The following is a 20,605-nucleotide window of genomic DNA, read 5'->3' as shown; positions in this document are numbered from 1 at the left end:
AAGAGCGAGTGAGGGGCTGCGGGGAAAGAAACAAGTTTGCTGGAGGATTTTTTCTGAGAGGCCATGTTGGGAGGCCACGGAAAAAAACAGGTGGAGGAGCAGCTAAGCAGCGGGGGGAGTGGGAGGTGCAGGGCCAGGAGTGGGGAAGCAGGGGGTGGGGGAGGGGGCCGCAAAGGCGAGATCCCAGGTAGACAGAAGGGGACCCACTCTCCAGAGCTGACACACCTGGGGGTGGGGACTACGTGTGAGGAGGCAGGTTTCCGGGCCGTAGAACTCAGCACATCACATGACATACACAGACTCTCCTAGGGTCTAATGATCTGGGTAAGTGGGAATACAGCTTAGTGGACAGTTCCACTACTGTTCTGAAGTTTGAAGTCACTGGTTGTCTTAGTTAGCTTAGTTATTGCTCATCGTTAAGCAGCTCGTCTTTAGGAAGATAATAGCATTGCCTTCATTTCCTTATCACAGGATCCAGGTTTCACATTCTGGGTCTCCTGGCCTGCCCCAGCTCCACACTGTTATCTGTGCCTGCGGAAGCAGGGTGGAGCCCCAGAGAGACAAAGGACACATGCAGCGTCCTAGCTCATGACCTTGGGCTAATCTTTTCCCTCTGTGGGTCTCGGTTTCCTCCTTACAGGTTGTCTGATTACAAGCGCTTTGCACACACAGCACTACCCACGAGATTCCATCTCAGGTCTGCTGTGCCCCAAACCTGCCCTGTTCCTTGGAACCAGTCTGTCACCGAAAATAAATGGAGGCATAAGGTCACAGGGTGAGGGGCTTTTATGGGGAGGCTTGCATGCCGGGCAAGGAAGTCAGTCTTCGTTTGAGTTAGCTCATTTCATTTTTTTAAAAATTATTTTATTTTATTCTATTTATTTTTGGCTGCGTTGGGTCTTCTTTGCTGCGTGCGGGCTTTTTCTAGTTGCAGCGAGTGGGGGCTACTCATCGTTGCAGTGTGCAGGCTTCTCATTGCAGTGGCTTCTCTTATTGCAGAGCACGGGCTCTAGGCGTGTGGGCTTCAGTAATTGTGGCACGTGGGCTCAGTAGTTGTGGCACACGGGCTTTAGTTGCTCCACGGCATGTGAGATCTTCCTGGACCAGGGCTTGAACCCGTGCCTCCTGCATTGGCAGGTGGATTCTTAACCACTGTGCCACCAGGGAAGTCCCTGAGGTAGGTCATTTCCAGGCAGTGGTAGAGGGTTAGAAGATAACTCCTTCTTTTTTTTTTTTTTTTTTTTTTGCGGTATGCGGGCCTCTCACTGTTGTGGCCTCTCCCGTTGCGGAGCACAGGCTCCGGATGCGCAGGCTCAGCGGCCATGGCTCACCGGCCCAGCCACTCCGCGGCATGTGGGATCTTCCCGGACCGGGGCACGAACCCGCACCCCCTGCATCGGCAGGCGGACTCTCAACCACTGCGCCACCAGGGAAGCCCAATAGCTCCTTCTTTGAAAGGACATCTTCCTGCTTCTTCCCACTGTGTAGGCATGAGAAGGGGCCTCATTGGCTGGGAACTCTGAGTCATGGTGACCTCACAAAGACCACAACACTGCCTGGAGTTGGGGGGAGCCTAGGTAAGCTTCAGTGTGGCTCTGGGAAAGTCCCAGGGGTGGAGGCAGCCTCCACAAGGCAGTTACCACCTTGACCCCCCCCTCCCTGGGTAAAAGTCTTCCCGCTGTGGCTGTAATTCCACAGTTAGAACTTCATATCTTTGACTAACGGCTGAATTTCTGTTACCATGTGGATGCCCCAGGTGGAGGTAACACATTGAACTTTTACATCAGCACTTAAGGCTCATGGACAAAGGGTTTAGGCTATCAAGTTCTGAGAATGCGGTGGATGGGAGTCCGGGGGGAGGAGAGGGAGAGTCAGAAGACTCAGGAGGGACTACCACAGCCTGGGGGGAAGAGGAGGCTGAGAAGCTAAAAGCCAGACTTGATCCTTTTCTCACGGCCCCCACCCAGCCATCACCCAGGGCGGGCGAGGAAGGGACGGTGAGGATGGACGTTTATGTGGGGAACTGCTGGGGGCCAGACGCTACGATCATCCCTATGTGCATTATCCCATTTTATTCCCTACCTTACCTTGTGGATTGAGTATTAATATAGACGTGCAGTGTGGTGAGGCTAACCTTCCCAGGTTCACACCATTGGTGAGAGAAAGAGCAGGTTTCAAATTCAAGTCCAGCTGACTCCAAAGCCCTGGATTTGTGCATTATAACTGGGCATCAGGAGAGGCGCGTTGTTTTCACTGGACTTTTCCTCTAGGGTAGAGGCCTAAGAGTGGCAGAGGGAATGGGGGAAACGGGAAGACTTGGCTTCACTGAGTGATTCGTACCTTGGGAATCTCTGGGATCTTGTAGGGAAAACTGTGAGCTAAGAATACCTGGGTTTGAATCGTTCCTCTGCCACTTTCTGGGGACTTTGCAAAAATCTATTTATGTCCCTGATCAGTCTGAATTAACATGCTAGTAAATGAGGATAATGATACCTGTCTTGAAGAGTTGTCTTTCATCCATTCATCCCCTTATTCCGTTAAAGTGTTCTGAACCTTCTCTGTGTGCTAGGCGCTATGCCATGTCCTGGGAAAACGGGGGTAATAGACACTCACCAAGCTCATTTTCTAAAGTGGAGACATACAAGTAAACAGAGCAATCCTCTGGTACAGGGTGATCACATGAGGTGGGCACCTTACCCACATTTGAGGGTCCCAGGAAGACTTCCAGGAGGAAGAGACACCTAAGCTGGCATCTGGAAAGTGACTAGGTGTTAACCAGGGGAAGTGATGGAGGTTTAGGTGAGTAGTCTTGGGGAAGTTTACAAGAAGAGGAAAGAGTATTTGCAAAGGTCCCATTTGAAGCACTAGGAGAAGTTGGAAGTGGCTCAAGCATAGGGCTGGGGAAGGGGATGGATGTAGCTGGAGAGATGCAGGGGCAAGGCCTGTGGGCTGAGGGTCCTGGCAAAAGAAACAGACATCAGACTGAAGATTAGAGGGTCTCCCCTTGTGGCCTGTCCACCAGCTATGTGATGATCACTTTGGGGAGGGTTGGAGGGGGAGAGCTTGATAAAAGGCCCCCTCAGAGCCTCCTCAGGGCTGCAAAGTGGAATTTCTAAGAGTGAGGCCTGGGAATCTGTCTTTTAGGAAATATAATATAACCCACACCCCACAGTCTAAAAAGCCATAAGAAGTCACAGAGAGGTTCTAAGAGGGCATCGGCACGGTTGAATTTGCATATGCATTTTTCCTTCATCTAAGAGAATCTTTTTTTTTTTTTTTTTTTTTTTTTTTTTGGTGGGGGGCACCACACTGTGCGGCATATGTGGGATCTTAGTTCCCTGACCAGGGATTGAACCCATGCCCCCTGCGGTGGAAGCATGGAGTCCTAAACACTGGACCACCAGGGAAGTCCCATCTAAGAGTTTCTTTATTTCTCCTTCACCCCTGAAGAATAACTTTGCCAATTATAGAATTTGTGGTTGACAGTTCTTTTTTTTCGGCACTTAAAAAATGTGTACCACTTCTTTCTGGCCTCCATGGCTTCAGATGAGAAGATTGCTGTGATTTGAATTGGTGTTCTCCTATAGGTAATTCTCTCTGGTTGCTTTTAAGATTTTTTTTTCATTGCCTTTAGTTTTCAGAAGTTTACTCATGATGTATTTTGGTATGGATTTCTTTTTTTTCTTTTAATTTAATTAATTAATTTTATTTATGGCTGCGTTGGGTCTTCGTTGCTACACACGGTCTTTCTTTAGTTGTGGTGAGTGGGGGCTACGCTTCGTTGCGGTGCATGGGCTTCTCATTGTGGTGGCTTCTTTTGTTGCAGAGCATGGGCTCTAGGTGTGTGGGCTTCAGTAGTTGTGGCACACGGGCTCAGTAGTTGTGGCTCGCGGCCTTAGTTGCTCCGTGGCATGTGGGATCTTCCTGGACCAGGGCTCGAACCCGTGTCCCCTGCATTGGCAGGTGGATTCTTAACTGCTGCACCACCAGTGAAGGCCTGTTTGCCCATTTTTAAATTGGGTTGTTTGTCTTTTTGTTGTTAAGTTGTAAGAGTGCTTTATATGTTCTAGATATTTGACTCTTAACAGATACATGATTTACAAATATTTTCTTACATCCTATAAGTTGTGTTTTCACTTCCTAATAGTATCTTTTGATGCACAAGTTTTTAATTTTGCCGATGTTCAGTTTACCTATTTTTTCTTCTGTTGCTTATGCTATTGGTGTCATATCTAAGAAATCATTGCCAAATTCAAGGTCATGAAGATTTATGCCTATGTTTTTGCCTATGTATTTATGCCTCTTATATTTAGGTCTTTAATCCATTTTGAGTTAACTTTTGTATCTAGTGTGAAAAGGGTCCAATTTATTCTTTTAGATATTGATTTCCAGTTGTCCCACCACCATTTGTTGAAGAGACTATTCTTTCCCCACTGAAAGGAGTTGGCATCCTTGTCAAAAATCAATTGACCATAGATGCATGGATGTATTTCTGGACTCTCAGTTCTATTCCATTGGCCTATATGTCTATCCTTTTGCCAGTACCACGCTACTGAATGTAATTTTAAAGGAAGATCTTTGTGGCTCAATTTGGAAAATGGTTTATTGGGAGCTGCCCTTACACACAGAGACCCTTGTTGAGAGGGCAATTCGAAGACAGAGCCCCAAAGCAATGGGAGCTGTACTTGGGTTTAGCAGTGGTGATGGAGATATGGGGAGATACTTGGGAGATTTTCTGGAGCCAGAATTAGCAGAACTTGGCCAAATTTGGATTCAGCAAGTGAAGAAGAGAGTAGTCAAGGATAATATTTTTTCTGGCTTGGGTAATGGTGCCAGTTTCTTGCAACGTAGGAGAATAAGAGGGTCTGATATGGAGGAAAGCTGGCATGTTCTGTTTCGGATTCTCTAGGTCTGAGGTACCTCAGTGTCAGGTGTGTGGGCACACATACTCACATGAGTGCCTAACACATTCCAGGCCTATACGACTGATAAACATGTTCTCAAAGAGGAACTGGAAGACCCACTGATAGTTCCTCCTCCGGAGAGCTCCAGAAACCCCTGTTAAGGTCCTGGAAAGGTTCACAGAAGTGGAGGAGAGAGGATGGGAATCGGTCCATGGTTCTGTTGGTCTCTGACTGCACTAGGTGTTTTATGGCCTCCCTCTACTCTCCTTATTTGGGGCCCCAGAGCTTGGGGGCAAAGGCCAATAGGTAGCTGTGCAGTGACCTCCTTTAGCTCTCTTGGGTACCACCCAAGCCCCTCAGCAACCGTCACTCTTCCCAGTGTACAACTTCCCTTTGGTGGCGGGTAAGATGTGGGCTACCCCCCACTGTCAGGCAGCTCTGAAGCCTTGCCTGTCTGCTGCAGGGTGGAGGAGGAAGACTGAGAGAACAGGAGAAAGTGGGAGAGATCGCTCTTTTCTCATGGATGAAGGAGGGTCAGCCAGAGCTGGGACATGTGCCTTCCTGCCCAGTGACCAGTATTGTGCATCTGCTGGATCAGAGGGGTAGAAATTATTCTCTTTCACAGGCTAAACCGGTGAGGCCTTACAAAATCCTGCTGACTGCCTCATAGGCTGTACCTGACTCATATTTTTTTCCAGGTTGAAAATGCCTCCCTTTGTTAACTATAGCCTGTGTGTGTGTGTGTGTGTGTGTGTGTGTGTGTGTGTTTCACGAGGGGAGAATTCGGGTGGGGTGATCCAGGGTGTTTTGGAGCTTGAGGCTTTTTATAATTTGGAGGCTCCTCTTTAAGTAGAAGAAGACAAAACGTGAACACAAAATTAAGGACAGTCCCTTTGGAAAAGAGCTATATGAGCAAGGAGCCTTGATATTTTCAATTTCATTAGCTTCAGGTTAAAATCACCTCTGGTGCTGATGGTAGGTGAACGCTTCCTTCCTCTGAGGCAGATTGCAAAGGTCTGCATGAACTGCGTGCTTGGGGGTGACGGCAGGTCCCGCTGGGCTCTGAGCACCTTACTGTTCTCTGCCCACAGTGCCTCGCAGAGAGTAGCAGAACAAGTACTAACATTTAGAGAAGCCCTTCAGTGGGCCACGTGGGCTGCATGCCAGACACTGAGACTTCAACTACTCTTGGGTGGCAGGCTTTATGTGCCCCATATTAGAGATGGGCAGGGTGAGAGCCAGAGCGGGACTGTCTCTTCCCCAGATTTACTAACACTACTAAGAGGATGAGCTGAGATTTGAACCCAGGACTACATGACTCCAGATCTATGTTTTTCCAAAGCCAAGCCATAAACATGCACAGCAAAATTTATGGGATGAGTAAATGACTTAGTGAATAAGTTAGTGCATAAATGAATAATAAATGAATACGTGTTGAAATGAACTAGTGACAGAATGGATGAATGAATGAAGAGATAAAAAGATGAAATAACAAGCTCACTTATTGAAAATTCACTGTGTGCCAGGTGCTGCGCTAGAGTCTTATGGGTCTTCTTGTCTAGTGAGGAAACCAGATATCGTGTGCCAAGAAAGGACGTGGATAAGATGCCCTGGGAACTTATAAGTGGACCTCACCTGTCTGGGGGACCTGGAAGTCTCATAACATATAAGCTGAAATCTGAAGGGGTGAAGCTGTGGGTGTTAGTCAGGGAATGCGGCTGGAGAAGGGGGTGCCCAACCTATGGAGGGCCAGAATTAACCTGGGAGCTTGGCTCTTCAGAGAAACTCAGAGGAGCTGAGGGATGTTGGAATGAAGAGGGCGGGTATAGAGGGAGTATGGAGGGGCAAGAAGGGAGAAAAGGGAGTTGGGGCCAGACACAGAAGGGCCTTTTAGGTCCTGCTAAGGATTGGGGATGCTGTCCTGAAGACAATGGGAAGCCATTGAGGGTAGGAAGTCAGGTGGCATAAAGAGGTGGTCTTGGCTGCCCTGAGGGCCAGTGGGGTGGGTCATCTTCCTCCCCTTGACCTCCACTTCCTTAAGTATATAATGCAGTAGTCATACCTAACTTCTGGGACCGTGTGTGTGGGCGCAGGGAGATTTTGTTAGCAGATGTGCATGCCTGGACTTTAGACTTTGCTCAGTAAGTGTTGGAAAAGCCACTCTTGCCTGACTTGCTCTCCTTTTGCATCTCCTCCCAGGGACCAACTCCTGCTTAAGAACACCATGCATGCAGGTGAGCTGTCCCTACAATTCCCGTAGGAAGGGTGGCCCAGGTATGGGGGCAGGATAGAGTGTGAGGATTGGGGAGTTCACCCAGCAGTCAGATTGCTGGGCTGAGACAGGCTCTGTTTTGGTTGATTGCCCCAGGTGCCTGCCGCACCCAGAGCAAACTGCTAAGGGCCGTGGGCAGCTCTGTCAAGGCTGCTTTGGGAATCTAGAACCACAGTCATTCACAGAATAGTTCTAGGAACTTAGGGGTTGGCTGGAAGTAGGGTAAGTAAGGAGGCTCCCCCTTCCCTTTTTCTGCCTTAAGGGGGATCCTCATTGGTCTAGTATTTGTGGACTTCTTACTGTGGACCTGGCATTGTGTTAGGTGCTGGGGACGCCCCTGGCACTAAGATGTGCATAGTTCTCTCCAGTGGGGAGCTCATCTCTAGCAGGGGCTGGACCACTAAACAAGTCATTGGAATAAAGTGCCATGAATCATTTGCTCAGAAGAGTGGGATCGGCAAGGACAGTAGGAGGAGGTTCCAGGACAAGGCAATTGCATGTAAGGGCCGTGAGCTGCAAGGGAGCAGGGTGTGGTCAAAGAAGGGAACACAGGCGAGAGCTGTGCAGGACGGGACTGGACAGGTGGGCTGGACGTGGTCATGAAGGACCTCGTAAGTCACCCCAGGGACTTCATGCTAAGGACGGTGGGGAGCCATGGAAGGTTTTCAACAGGTGAGGCTCAATTTGCCTTTCTCCCTCTCAGGAGCTCAACAGTAGGCTATTGGACAGAAGGGAGCAGTGGCATTGAGAGACCTCCAGACCAGGCATGGCCATGAATCCAGGGGCTAGTCTGGTCCTCCGTGAAGACACAAAGATGATACCCACTCTCAACTCCACTGAGGCCCCTGTTTTAGGCTCTGACACCATCTCTGGGCCCAACCTAGATACGGAACTTGTTCCTGTCTTGAATCCACCCCTGGGTCCTGGCTTGGTTCTTGTTCCAGACCTTAATCCAACTCTGAGTCCTGTCTCGGAGGAAGCCCCTGGCCTGGCATCTGATAACACCCCCAGACCTGATGACAGCAGGGCCGCAGCTCCAGCCTGCCTCCAGATCACCACTGCCCACTCTGGTGAAGCCTTGGGTTTGGATTCCAATCACATCTCAACAGCTGACTCACAGGGGGCCCTAAGTCCAGCCTCAAACCTCGTTCTGAGCCCTGGCTCTACGGAAGCCCAGGGTCTGAGTTTGGGGAACCGCTCTGGGCCAGATTCTGAGGAGGCCTTCAGCTCCCTCCCAAGCAAGAGTTTTGTTTTGGGTCAGAGTAACTCCAGTCCTTCCAGGCCTGAATCAAACCCATTTAAAAGGCCTTATTCAAAAGAAACCCTTGTTCTGGGCCAAAGCATCTCCAGGCCAGGCTCAAAAGCTCTCCTTATTCCAGCCCCAAACTCTTCTCTGGATCCTGATTCCAATAAGCTGCTCAGTGTGGGCTCAGGAAACATCTCCAAGCTGGACCTGAATGCAGCTCCAAGTTCTCCTGGGTCTCTAATGCCAGACATGAACGAGACCACCACTTTGGTTTCACATAACATCTCTGGATTTGTTTCAAAAAGAACCTTTGGTGCAGCCTGGAACACGAATTCCAAGGGAACCATCAACATGACTTCAAATGACAATCCCAAGTCTGATTTGAACATGACCATCACTCAGGCCTCATGCTTGACCCGGTTTCTTGGTCCCAGCGGGGCTATCAGCCTGCACTCCAGCACCCAGGGACCCAACTCCACCCCTTCTCCACCCTCATGCATGACCCCGATCCTGGGCTCCAATGAGACTCTGAGCCTGGTCTCCAGCCTCACCTTCAGTGACACCTCCACCCTGACACTGAGCAGCCAGCAGGACTGTTCCGAGGACAAGAGCATCCACACAGTGCCCATAGAGGGGAATCCGGGGAGCTGGAGCAAGATGACTAGTGTCGAGGTGGGCCAGTTCCCACTGGGGTTCCCCCCCAGTGACACCATGAACAAGGACTCCACAGCCTTCCAGAGCATCCCTCAGGGTGAGTAAGGCCAGAGCGCCAGCCCCAGAGAGGACACTGACCTGGAAGAACCCTATTCAGACTTGTAGGGCAGGGAGGGGAGAGGAGAGGGGAAAGGAAGGGAAGAGCATGCAACGGATAACATGCAATATATTAACTATACGTGAGAAGGGGACAGCATGCAATGAATAACATGCAATATATTAATTATACATGAGAGATCTAGTGCTTGCTGTGTGATTTGGGACAAGTTACTTAATCTCTCTGAGTTTCAATTTTCTTAACTGTAATATAATATCTCCATATAATCATACTTTCATTCTGTCCAAATTACAAGTCAACTAACTAACTATACCTTCCTTTCCTTATTAAGAAATTTCAGGTCTGTCTTCTCAAGTCAAAGTTTGAACAGTGGAGCAGGCAGGCTTGAGTTTTTGAGGTCCCCACCTAAGTGAAGCCTTGGGGTCCAATCTGGAACCTGTGGCTCACTTCTGATGTGCAAGAGTTCTGTAAAGGAATCCCCCACCAGTTTTTGATGTTGTGAAGATCTTCTCCCTATTATTTATATCTCCAAATATTTTTGTTTGTTCATACACCGATACCATATTGCAATTAAAAAAAATTCACCATGGGTTTCCCTGGTGGCGCAGTGGTTGAGAGTCCGCCTGCTGATGCAGGGGACACGGGTTTGTGCCCTGGTCCGGGAAGATCCCACGTGCCGCGGAGTGGCTGGGCCCATGAGCCATGGCCGCTGAGTCTGTGTGTCTGGAGCCTGTGCTCCGCAATGGGAGAGGCCACAGCAGTGAGAGGCCCGCGTACTGCAAAAAAAAAAAAAAAAAATTTACCATGGCTTTGCAAGTATGCATTCATATCTGATAGGGTGAAAACCCCTCTTTAAAGTTCTCAAAACTATTCTGAGGACAACAGCATCCACACCATGCCCTGGAGGCTATTTGAACGCCCTCATTCTTCTATATACATTTTAAAATGCATTTGTCTAGGTCCTCAAAAAATCTTTCTGGCATTTTTATTGGAATGTTATTAATCTATCCATCTATTGGAGTTTTACTTTATTTTTTTATTTTTTAAGCAAAAATTTTTTAAATTAATTTTTGACTGCCCTGGGTCTCCGTTGCTGCACGTGGGCTTTCTCTAGTTGTGGCGAGTGGGGGCTACTCTTCATTGCGGTCTGTGGGCTTCTCATTGCGGTGGCTTCTCTTGTTGCGGAGCACGGGCTCTAGGTGCACAGGCTCAGTAGTTGTGGCTTGCGGGCTTTAGAGCACAGGCTCAGTAGTTGTGGTGCATGGGCTTAGTTGCTCCGCGGCATGTGGGATCTTCCCAGACCAGGGCTCGAACCCATGTCCCCTGCATTGGCAGGTGGATTCTTAACCACTGCGCTACCAGGGAAGTCCCAAGTTTTACTTTATATGGGGTATATCCTTTACTAGAATTTTAAAAATTCTCCATAAAAGACTAGTGCATTTTTGGATAGGTTAATTCTTAGGTACTTTACAGTTCTTATTGCTACCATGAATCATACCTTATTTTCTAATACAATTCTTACTTTGTACTGATGATGCTGATGATGTAGAGGAGCTTTGTTTACACAAGTTGGTCTTTTTGTTTAAACAGCTTTATTGAGATAAAACTTACATATCATAAAAGTCACTCAAAGTGTACAATTTAATGGTTTTAAAATATACATAGAATTATGCAACCATCACTACCACAATCAATTTTAGAACATTTTCCAAAGTGGCTGAACTATTTTACATTCCCGCCAGCAGTATATGACACTTGTTATTGTTTGTCTGTCTTTTTTTTTTTTTAACAAAAAGCTAGGAATCCTTTTGAATTTCTTAAAATTATTTTTATCTTTTATTTTTATACAATTTTAAATGTTACACTCCATTTACAGTTATTACAAACTATTGGCTATATTCTCCATGTTGCACAATACATCCTTGTAGCCTATCTTACACCCAATAGTTTGTACCTCCCACTTGTCTGTCTTTTTGATTATAACCATCTTAGTGGGTATGAAGTATCTCATTGTGGTTTTGATTTGCATTTCCCTGAAGGGTAGTAATATTGAACGACTTTTCATATGCTCTCAGTCACTTCTATATCTTATTTGGATAAATGTCAATTCAAATCCTTTGCCCACTTAAAAAATTGGGCATGTCTTTTTATTATTGAGTTGTAAGTGATCTTTATATATTCTAAATATAAGTTATATCCCTTATCCCCAGATAAGATATATACCTTATCAGATATATAATTTGCCAATATTTTTTAAACTATGGGTTGTCTTTTTACTTTTTTCATAGTGTCCTTTGAAACACAAAAGTTTTAAATTTCAATCATGTCCAGTTTATTTTTTCTTTCATTGTTTGTGCTTTTGGTGTCATATGTAAGAAATTATTACCTAATCCAAGATCATGAAAATTTATGCCTATGTTTTCTTCTAAGAGTTTTATAATTTTAGTTCTGAAATTTAGGTCTTTGATCCATTTTGAGTTAACTTTTGTATATGGTGTGAAATTGGGGTCCAACTTCATTCCTTTGCATGTGGAGTCCAGTTATTATTGTGATACAATTCACATATTATACAATTTACCCATTTAAAGTGAACAATTCAATGGCTTTTGGTATATTATTAATCTTTTAAAAATTGTAGTAAAATATATATAACATACATATGCCATTTTAAACATTTTTAAAAATAAATTTGTTTATTTTATTTTTGACTGTGCTGGGTGTTTGTTGCCGTGCGTGAGCTTTTCTCTAGTCGTGGCGAGCGGGGGCTACTCTTCGTTGCAGTGTGTGGGCTTCTCATTGCGGTGGCTTCTCTTGTTGTGGAGCACGGGCTCTAGGAGCATGGGCTTCAGTAGTTGTGGCATGCGGGCTCTAGAGCGCAGGCTCAGTAGTTGTGGCGCATGGGCTTTTTTGCTCCGTGGCATGTGGGATCTTCCCGGACCAGGGCTTGAACCTGTGTCCCCTGCATTGGCAGGCAGATTCTTAACCACCGTGCCACCAGGGAAGCCCTTAAACATTCAGTGGCATTAGTCGCACTCACAATATTGTGTAACCATTACCACTATCTATTTCCAAAACTTTTTCATCATCCCAAATAGAAGGTCTCACCATAGGCAATAACTCCCCGTTCCTCTCTCCCCAGTCCCTCATAAGCGCTAATGTATTTTCTGTCTCTATGAATTTGCCTACTCTAGGTAACTCATGAAATGGAATCATACATTTGTCCTTTTGTACCTGGTTTATTTCACTTAGCATAATGTTCATCCATGTTGTAACATGCATCAGTACTTCATTCCTTTTTATGGTTGGATAATATTCCAATGTATGTACCACATTTTATTTGTCCATGGACAAATATTTGGGTTTTTTCCACTTTTTGGCTCTTATGAATAATGCCGCTATACACGTCAGCACACAAGTATCTGTTTGAACGCTTGCTTTCAATTCCTTTAGGTATATACCTAGGAGTGGAATTGCTGGATCATATGGTAATTCTATGTTTAGCTTTTTGAGGAACAGCCAAATTATTTCCCATATCAGCTGTACAATTTTGCATTCCCTCCAGAAATGTACAAGGGTTCTAAAGTACAAGGGTTCCAATTTCTGCACTACTAATCTCTCCTTGCCAACACTTGTTATTTTCCATTTTTTAGAAAACGTTTTTATAATAGCCATCCTAAAGAGTGTGAAGTAGTATTTTATTGTGATTTTAATTTGCATTTCCCTAATGACTGATGATGTTGAGCATTTTAACATGCTTATTTGCCATTTGTATATCTTTTTATGGAGAAATAATTATTCAATCCTTTACCTATTTTCAAATTTGGTTGTTTTTTGTTGTTGAGTTTTAGCTCTTTACACATTCTGGATATTAATTCCTTATCAGATGTACAATTTGTAAATATTGGCACCCATTCTGTGAGTTGTCTTTTCATTCTTTTGACATTGTCCTTTGATGCATAAAAGTGTTTAATTTTGATGAGAACCAATTTGTCTACTTGTCTATTATCTGTTATTTTGGTGTTATGTTCAAGAAATTGTTGCCATATCCAATGTCATGAAGATTTCCCCCTATGTTCTCTTCTAAGAGTTTCATAGTTTTAGCTTTTAAGTTTAGTCTTTAAGTTAATTTTTGTATGTAGTATGAGGTAGGGGTCCAACTTCATTCTTTTGCATGTGGGTATCCAGTTTTTCTAGCATCATGTGTTGAAAAGAGCATCCTTTTTCCACTGAATGGTCTTGAGACCTTTGTCAAAAATCAATTGACCATATATATGAGGGTTTATGTCTATTTTATTCCATTGGTCTTTATGTCTGTCCTATGCCAGTACCACACTGTTTTGATTTCTATAGATTTGTAGTAAGTTTGGAATCAGAAAATATGAGTCTACCAACCTTGTTCTTTTTCAAGATTGTTTTGGCTATTTAGGGTCAATTTTTGTTTTTTAATAGGAGCATTTTGTCCATTTGGATTTTTAAAAACAATGTATTTTCAAACTGTATTTGTCTTTTAAAAACTTTTTCAAGGTGTATAACATATATCAGTAAAATACGTAAAGTGCACTACTAACCTTAAGTGTACAGCTTGATGAATATTTACATACCTATACACACTGGTGACTACCACCCAGATCAAGACACAGATCTTTTCCGGCATCCCAGAGCCTTCCCTTGTGATCCTTTCCAATCAATACCCCTTCTTCTGGGGCAGGGTTTCTCAGTCTTGGCACTATTGACATTTTGTGTTAGATAGATCTTTGTCGTGTGAGTGTGGGTGCGTGGGGAGCTGTTCTATGCATTGTAAGATGCATCCCTGGTCTCTGCCCAGTAGATGCCAGTAGTAACATCCCCCCTCACAAGTTGCCCTCAGCTAACAACAGCCGTAGAGGGAACAATTCTGATTTGTATCACCATAGACTAGTTTTGCCTGTTTTTGAACTGCTTATCAATAGGATACTACAGTATATACTGTTTTGACTCTGGCTTCTTTAGCCCACCATGATGTCATTTAGATTCATCCACATCGTTGCATGTATCATAGTCGATTCTTTTTATTGTTTTGCAGTATTCCATCTTATGAACATACCACAATTTGTTTATCCATTCTTTGCTGATGGACATTAGGATTTTTTCTACATTTTGGATATTATAAATAAAGTTACTTTGAACATTTTCGTACATGTCTTTTGGTACACAGATACATTTATTTATCTAGAAGAGGAATTTCTGGGTCATAGCATAAGCATATGTTTAGCTTTAGTAGATAATTGCCAATTTTTCAAAAGTGGTTGAATTAATTTACCATCTCACCTGTGAGAGTTCCAACTACTCCATATCCTCACAAACATTTGGTATTGTTAGTTTTCAAAATTTTAGCCATTCTGTTTGGTGTCTAATGATATTTTGGTGTGATTTTAATTTGCATTTTTTGATGACTACTGATGTTAAGCATCTTTTAATATGATTATTGTCAATTTGTATATCCTTTTTTAGAATATATTTATTTATTTTTGGCTGTGTTGGGTCTTAGTTGCTGCGCACAGGCTGTTTGTTGCAGCGTGCAGGCTTCTCTCTAGCTGTAGCACGTGGGCTCCTGAGTGCACGGGCTCTCTAGTTGTGGCATACGGGCTCTCTAGTTGTGGTGCACAGGCTCTCTAGCTATGGCCTGCAACCTCCGTAGTTATGGTGTTCAGGCTTAGTTGCCCTGCAGCATGTGGGACCTTTGTTCCCTGACCAGGGATCAAACCTGCGTCTGCTGCATTGGAAGGCAGATTCTTAACCCCTGGACCACCAGGGAAGTCTCTGTATATCCTTTTTTATGAAGTGCCTGTTCAAGTCTTTTGCTCATTTAAAAAATTTGGGTTGTCTTTTTCTTATAGATTTGTGGAAGTTCTTTGTATTGATATAATCCAAGTATGTGTACCCAAAGGTTGTGAAAATAGTCTCATATTTTCCCCCAGAAGTCTTATTGTTTTTTTGTTCACATTAAATTTATAATGCATCATGTATTAATTTTGGAAAACAGTGTGAGAGAGGGACTTAAGGCTCATTTTCCCCCCATGTGGATATCTAATTGCTCCAGACCATTTATTGAAAAGACCTACTTTCTCCACTGAATTGCAGTGTCACCTTTGAGGTAAGTCAAGTGACTGTATATGCGTAGGTTTATTTCTGGACTCTTTCTGTTCCTTTGTTTGACTATCCTTAACCATTGCCGTAGTTACTGTGTTTTAGAGTAAGTCTTGATATTTATTACTGTAAGTCCTCCAACTTTGTCCTTTCTCAAGATTGTCTATTCTAGGTGATTTACTTTTCCATACAGATTCTAGAAACAGCTTGTCTATTTCCATAAAATATAATAAAAATCTGTTAGATTTTCCTTGGAATTTCATTGAATTTATAAATCAATTTATGTAGCATTGTCTTCTTTATAAACTGTGTTTTCCAACCCATAGTCCATTTATATTTAATGTAATTATGCATAGTTAAAAAAATTTTTTTAATTTTAAATTGAAGTGTAGTTGATTTACAATTATGGGTAGCTTGATATCTATCATCTTATGTTTGTATTCTTTGTTCTGCTTGCTCTATATTTCTTTTTTACTCCTTTTTTGGTTTTGGGGTTGTTTCTTCCTCCCTCTTTTCTCTGTTACTTGTGGGGAAGTTACTGTTTTAAGTCTTTTAGTGATTCTCTAGAAGTTACAATGTGCGTATTTAATTTATCACAAAGTCCAACTAATCAATGCATTTATCTTCCTCCCAGACAGTTTAAGACTTAGAAGCATGTTAACCCCACTTAATCTCCCCCTCACCACCAATTTATATGCTCTCCTGGTAATGTATATTAATTCTGTCTTTTTCTTAACCCTATAAACATTATTATTATTTTATGTAGTTAATGTTCTTATATTTACCAAAATATTAACCTCTTTTTCTTATTTGCTTGTTGCATCTCAGACCTTCCATCTGGGATTAATTCCCTTTAGAATTTGCTTTAGTGAATTCTGCTGATGGCCGACTCTTTCCATTTTTGTCTGAAAATGCCTCTATTTATCCCTCATTCTTTAAAAAAAATTAAAACAATAAAAACTTGCAGAAAAGTTGAAAGTACAGTATAAAATTTTTTTCTGAATAATTTGATAATAAGTTGCCAAATGATATCCTACCCATCTTGAATTTTAATATGTGTTTCTTACAATAAAAGATAAAAGTTAACCATCAGAATCAGGAAATTAATACTGATACACTGCTACCATCTAATCATCACGCCCCTTTCAAATGTCACCAATTGTCCCAGTAATGTTCTTTATTAAAAAAAGATACAGGTCAGAATCATTCATTGTTCTTTTTTGTCTCATCTGTTTTGTTTCCCCCAGCCCTCAGACTTTCCTTGGCTGTCGTGTGCCTGATACACTGGAAGATTACAGGCCAGCTATTTTATAAGATGTGCCTCATTTTGGGTTTATCTGATGTGTCCTCACGATCAGATTCATGTCATCCATCTTTGGCAGGAATAGCACAGACATGATGCTTGGTTTTCCTCATTGCATTCTATCTGGTGGTGTATGATTCTGATTTGCTCCATTACTGGCGATGTTCACTTTGATCTCTTGAGTACAATGGTTGCTGCCAAGGTTTTCCACTGTAAAGTCATTATTTACCCCTTTTTAGTAAATATTATGTAAAAATATTAAGGAGGTACTTTGAAACTATGCAAATATACCATTCCTCATCAAACTTTCAATTTAGTTATTTACTTATTTATATTAGTATGGACTTATGTTTTCCTAGTTTACTCGATGGACCATAATCTGTTGCTACCATCATTTATTGTGATACTCAAACTTTCCCGAGTTTAACCAAGGAATCCCTTTTGAGCAAGCTTTGTGTCTCTTTGACGTGTTTCCATACTTCCTTGGGCTCTCTTCCTTGTTTTCTGGTACAAGATGTCTCAGGCTCATCCTGCGCTTTCTCTGCCCAAGTCCTAGAATCAGCCATTTCTCCAAGGAGACTTGTTCCTTTAGTACTTAGAAGCCAAGGTTTGGTGCTAGCTCTATTCACTACTATTGAGGTGTCTCTGCTTCTCACTATTGACTCCATCCTCTGGTAGCCTCTGGTGCCCAAGTTACCCCTGAAGTTCCAGGGTCTCTCTCCTTGGGCTTCCCCTCAGCCCCGCTTAAGTCAAGGGCTCTATTGGCCCTGCTCAGCCAATAGAGCCCATAGCTGGACCAATCACTGTGTCTGGGGGCACAGGACTCTCTTACTGGCCAAGCGTGGGTTCCAGGCCCACCTTTATTCATTTGTTTGTTTATTGACAATATTATATTAGTTTCAGGTGTAAAGCCCACCCTTATCTGAAGAGGGATGATGGGTGTGATTTGCAGCTTCACCTAGCTCTATGGAATGAGTAGCCTACATGGAAGACAGAGGCTTTTTCACCAGAAGAAAGATGAGGGACTTTGGGGCTGACAAAATAACATGTATCTACTATAACAAATAAGAGTTTAACTATAGATTGTGATAACAACTGAAGGAAGAGACTAGGATGATGCACAAGAGGATCACAGTGGGCCTTTCTTTAGCCTGAAGGTCAGGGGAGGCCTCTTTGAGGAGTGGCAGGCAAGCAAAGACCTGAAGGATGGGGCTCTACCTGGGCAAGGGGGTGTGGCAGCGGAGCGGCCCAGGTAGAAGAAACTACCTGTGCAAAGGCCCTGAGGGGGAAGCTTGCTGGGCCTGGAAGGAGGCCAGTGTGGTGGGCGCATGGTGAGCGAGGAGAGAGCAGGGGGAGGTGAGGCTGGGGAGGTGGGCAGGGGAGACTGACCTGGCAGGGCCTTGAAGGCACTAACGAGGATGCTTGCTTTATGCTGGGTGAAATGGGGCCCCTGAAGGCTTTTAGGGATGGGAGCTCAGTCTGGCTGCTGGCGGAGAAAGGATTGGAGGGGCCTAGTGGGGGAGGTGGGAAGGGACTCTGCTATACCATATCTTTACCCTCTCCTCTCCTCTCCTCAATGGAACTATGACCCGCAGGAGCCTTCGATGAAGTAGCCTCATGTCTGGTGAAGGTGCCAGGGCAGAGAGAGGATGGCAGCAAAGTAGCTCTGGTATGCTTCCTGCTAACACCCACCTGACTTTTCTGGGACGCCCTCTCCCCCCGCGCCCACCCCACCCCCAGCATTCCTTGTTTCTCTGCCTGGCTCTTCTCTCCTCCTTGGTACTCATCATCATCTGAAGCACAACAGGCTTTATAAGTTTCTCTTGTTTCTTGTTATTCTCTCGCACTGGGATGCATCCTCCATAAATCAGGGATTTTTGTTTGTCTTATTCCCAGCTGCATTCCTAGCATCTAGAGCAGTGCCTGGCATATCCTAGGTGCTCGATAACAGTTTTTTAAAACATGGAATGAATTGTGAGAGGGTTTCTAAAAGCGGAAGAAAAGGGAATTCCCTGGTGGTCCAGTGGTTAGGACTAGGGTTCGATCCCTGGTCGGAGGAGTAAGATCCTGCAAGCTGTGTGGCATGGCCAAATTAAAAAAAGGGGGTGGGGTGGGGAGAAAAGCTAGATATGACCTTTTTCAGGACACAAGCCCAACCCAGGTCTTAGCCATGCAGCAGGCCTCTGGAGGCCAGAGAAAGCCAGCATCTACAGGCCTTGGTGAGGGCCAGTGGGGGAAGACTGGACAGGCTGGTGGATGTGAGTGTGACACACGGAGTGTGGGTGAGCCTGGTTGGTGGACAGAGTCTGGAGGCAGGGGGTCTACCCAGGCCAGGCCGTGCAACCTGTTCTCTTGATGGGAGGGGTGGGAAAGAGGTTGTGACATCTTTGACCCACCACACTGTCCATTAGATTTTCTTGTTTTGCTTTCTTTACTATATATTTTATCTGTTTCATGTTTCTTTCTTCTTCTGCTTTAATAATGATAATGAGAACTAATAGGTTAATTAGACGTTGGTTAATGTTTTCCCTCTCTCAGGTTGCAGAATGCCTTAATCCGACTAGTGTGTGCCCTTAAGAAGGGTAGATATTAGAAGGCTCTTTTCAATTACGATGGCATTTCAGCTTGAGGTGCTGGGACCCTTTCTGTCGCATTGGCTCCTGCCTCTTCTCCCTTGCTTGGAGAGGAGAGAATGCTTTGCAGTCCCTGATATCTGGTCCTCCCCCAAATGCTAGCCTACAGGGATTATCCCCAACCTCCCCGCTGCCACCACAATCTTCTCAAGTCTTCAGCCCCCTCAAGTTCCCCTGTGGTTTCTCACTTGTCTTGAGCTGACGCTGGGGGCTGGCAGCTGGGGAGGAGCAGGCCGGCTTGCCTGCAGGTGGCAGGTGGCTAAGGGGGGTGAAGGGACAGCCCCTGAGGGCTGGGTTCAGTGTGGCTCTCACCCTGCGGCTTTGCCCTCTGCTGCCCCCAAGGTCGAGAATGCCCTCAGCCTCCAGAAGAGCCAGGATGTGCTGGACGTGGAAGAAGAGAAGATGACGGTGCGTGAGCAACTTGCGGTCTGTGACATCCGGGTGGGGAGGGGGCGGACGTCCCGAGTCCACCCACTGATGAGGCTGGAGTGGGGTGTGATGGGCAGAGGACAGTCGAGGCACAGACACTGGGGCTTGAGTCTCGGCTCCACCTCTAACTGCCCCCCACCTACCCTGGGGGAGCTCAGCCAAGTCACTTCCCCTCTCACTTCCCCTTCCCCTTGCCTCGCTCTTAATACCTCACAAATGACTGTGATAAAACCTGTGTCCTTGGCTTGTTGGGAGGACAGAACCCAAAGGTTAGTTCACTGTAAAGCCTTAGGCACCTGGGAGCCGTCGTTAGTATTTTATACATTATTTCCCCCAAAATTCCTTCTGATGGGGAACCTGTGAAGGAACGTTCCTTTTCTCTTTGCTAAATACAGTCACTTCTCAGTTAACCACCAGAATGTTTGTGCTGGGATAACCACTGAAGTTTCCAGAATTATATTTAGCTACAAAGAGAGAAAAAATCCTTGCCTTTGATACTTCCATTTAATTAATGTTAATTGAGCACCTATAGGTCGTTGGTGCTAGATCAAAAGTGAGGAATTAGAAGGACATTTTAAAGGAATTCAACCGGACCACTTTCGAGGGCCATGCGTGGTGTTTTCTGCATTGGGTCGGTCCACGGTTTAGGTATACTTCCCCACCGTGGGGCTGCTGAAACAGTTCTTCCGGAGCCCTACATGGGGGGCGCGCAGCAGGCTAGGGCTTGTCATGCTTTTGGTGGCCTTGACCTGAGGGCTCTGGACAGGGCTTGAGCAGTCAGCTGGCTCCCCCCACTGGAGGCCAGGCAGGCTGTGGAGGCTGCCCACGCCGAGGGGCTGCCACGGCCTGCTCCGTGAGGAGGAGTGGCCTCGGCCCTGGTGGTCTGCGGTGGCCTGTGCCCTCATTGACACCTCCATGGT

At 45.0% G+C, this 20,605-nt stretch overlaps 1 protein-coding gene across 1 annotated transcript in view; it reads left to right on the top strand.

The window, feature by feature from the left end:
- The first annotated feature begins 1,427 nt into the window (after nt 1-1,427).
- The window catches only part of MROH7 (maestro heat like repeat family member 7), a 50,021-nt gene continuing 30,843 nt past the window's right edge, over nt 1,428-20,605 (top strand). The window contains exons 1-5 of the mRNA XM_073789327.1: nt 1,428-1,762; nt 7,104-7,138; nt 7,880-9,173; nt 18,219-18,292; nt 19,599-19,664. Coding sequence (XP_073645428.1) covers nt 7,943-9,173; nt 18,219-18,292; nt 19,599-19,664 — 1,371 coding nt within the window. The 5' untranslated portion in view covers nt 1,428-1,762; nt 7,104-7,138; nt 7,880-7,942. The remainder of the gene's footprint in view (nt 1,763-7,103; nt 7,139-7,879; nt 9,174-18,218; nt 18,293-19,598; nt 19,665-20,605) is intronic.

This window comes from Tursiops truncatus, chromosome 1, assembly GCF_011762595.2.
Source record: "Tursiops truncatus isolate mTurTru1 chromosome 1, mTurTru1.mat.Y, whole genome shotgun sequence".
NCBI classification, from domain to species: Eukaryota; Metazoa; Chordata; class Mammalia; order Artiodactyla; family Delphinidae; genus Tursiops; species Tursiops truncatus.
Note: the sequence above shows the minus strand (reverse complement) of the source record. Positions and strands in the feature narration are given on the sequence as shown.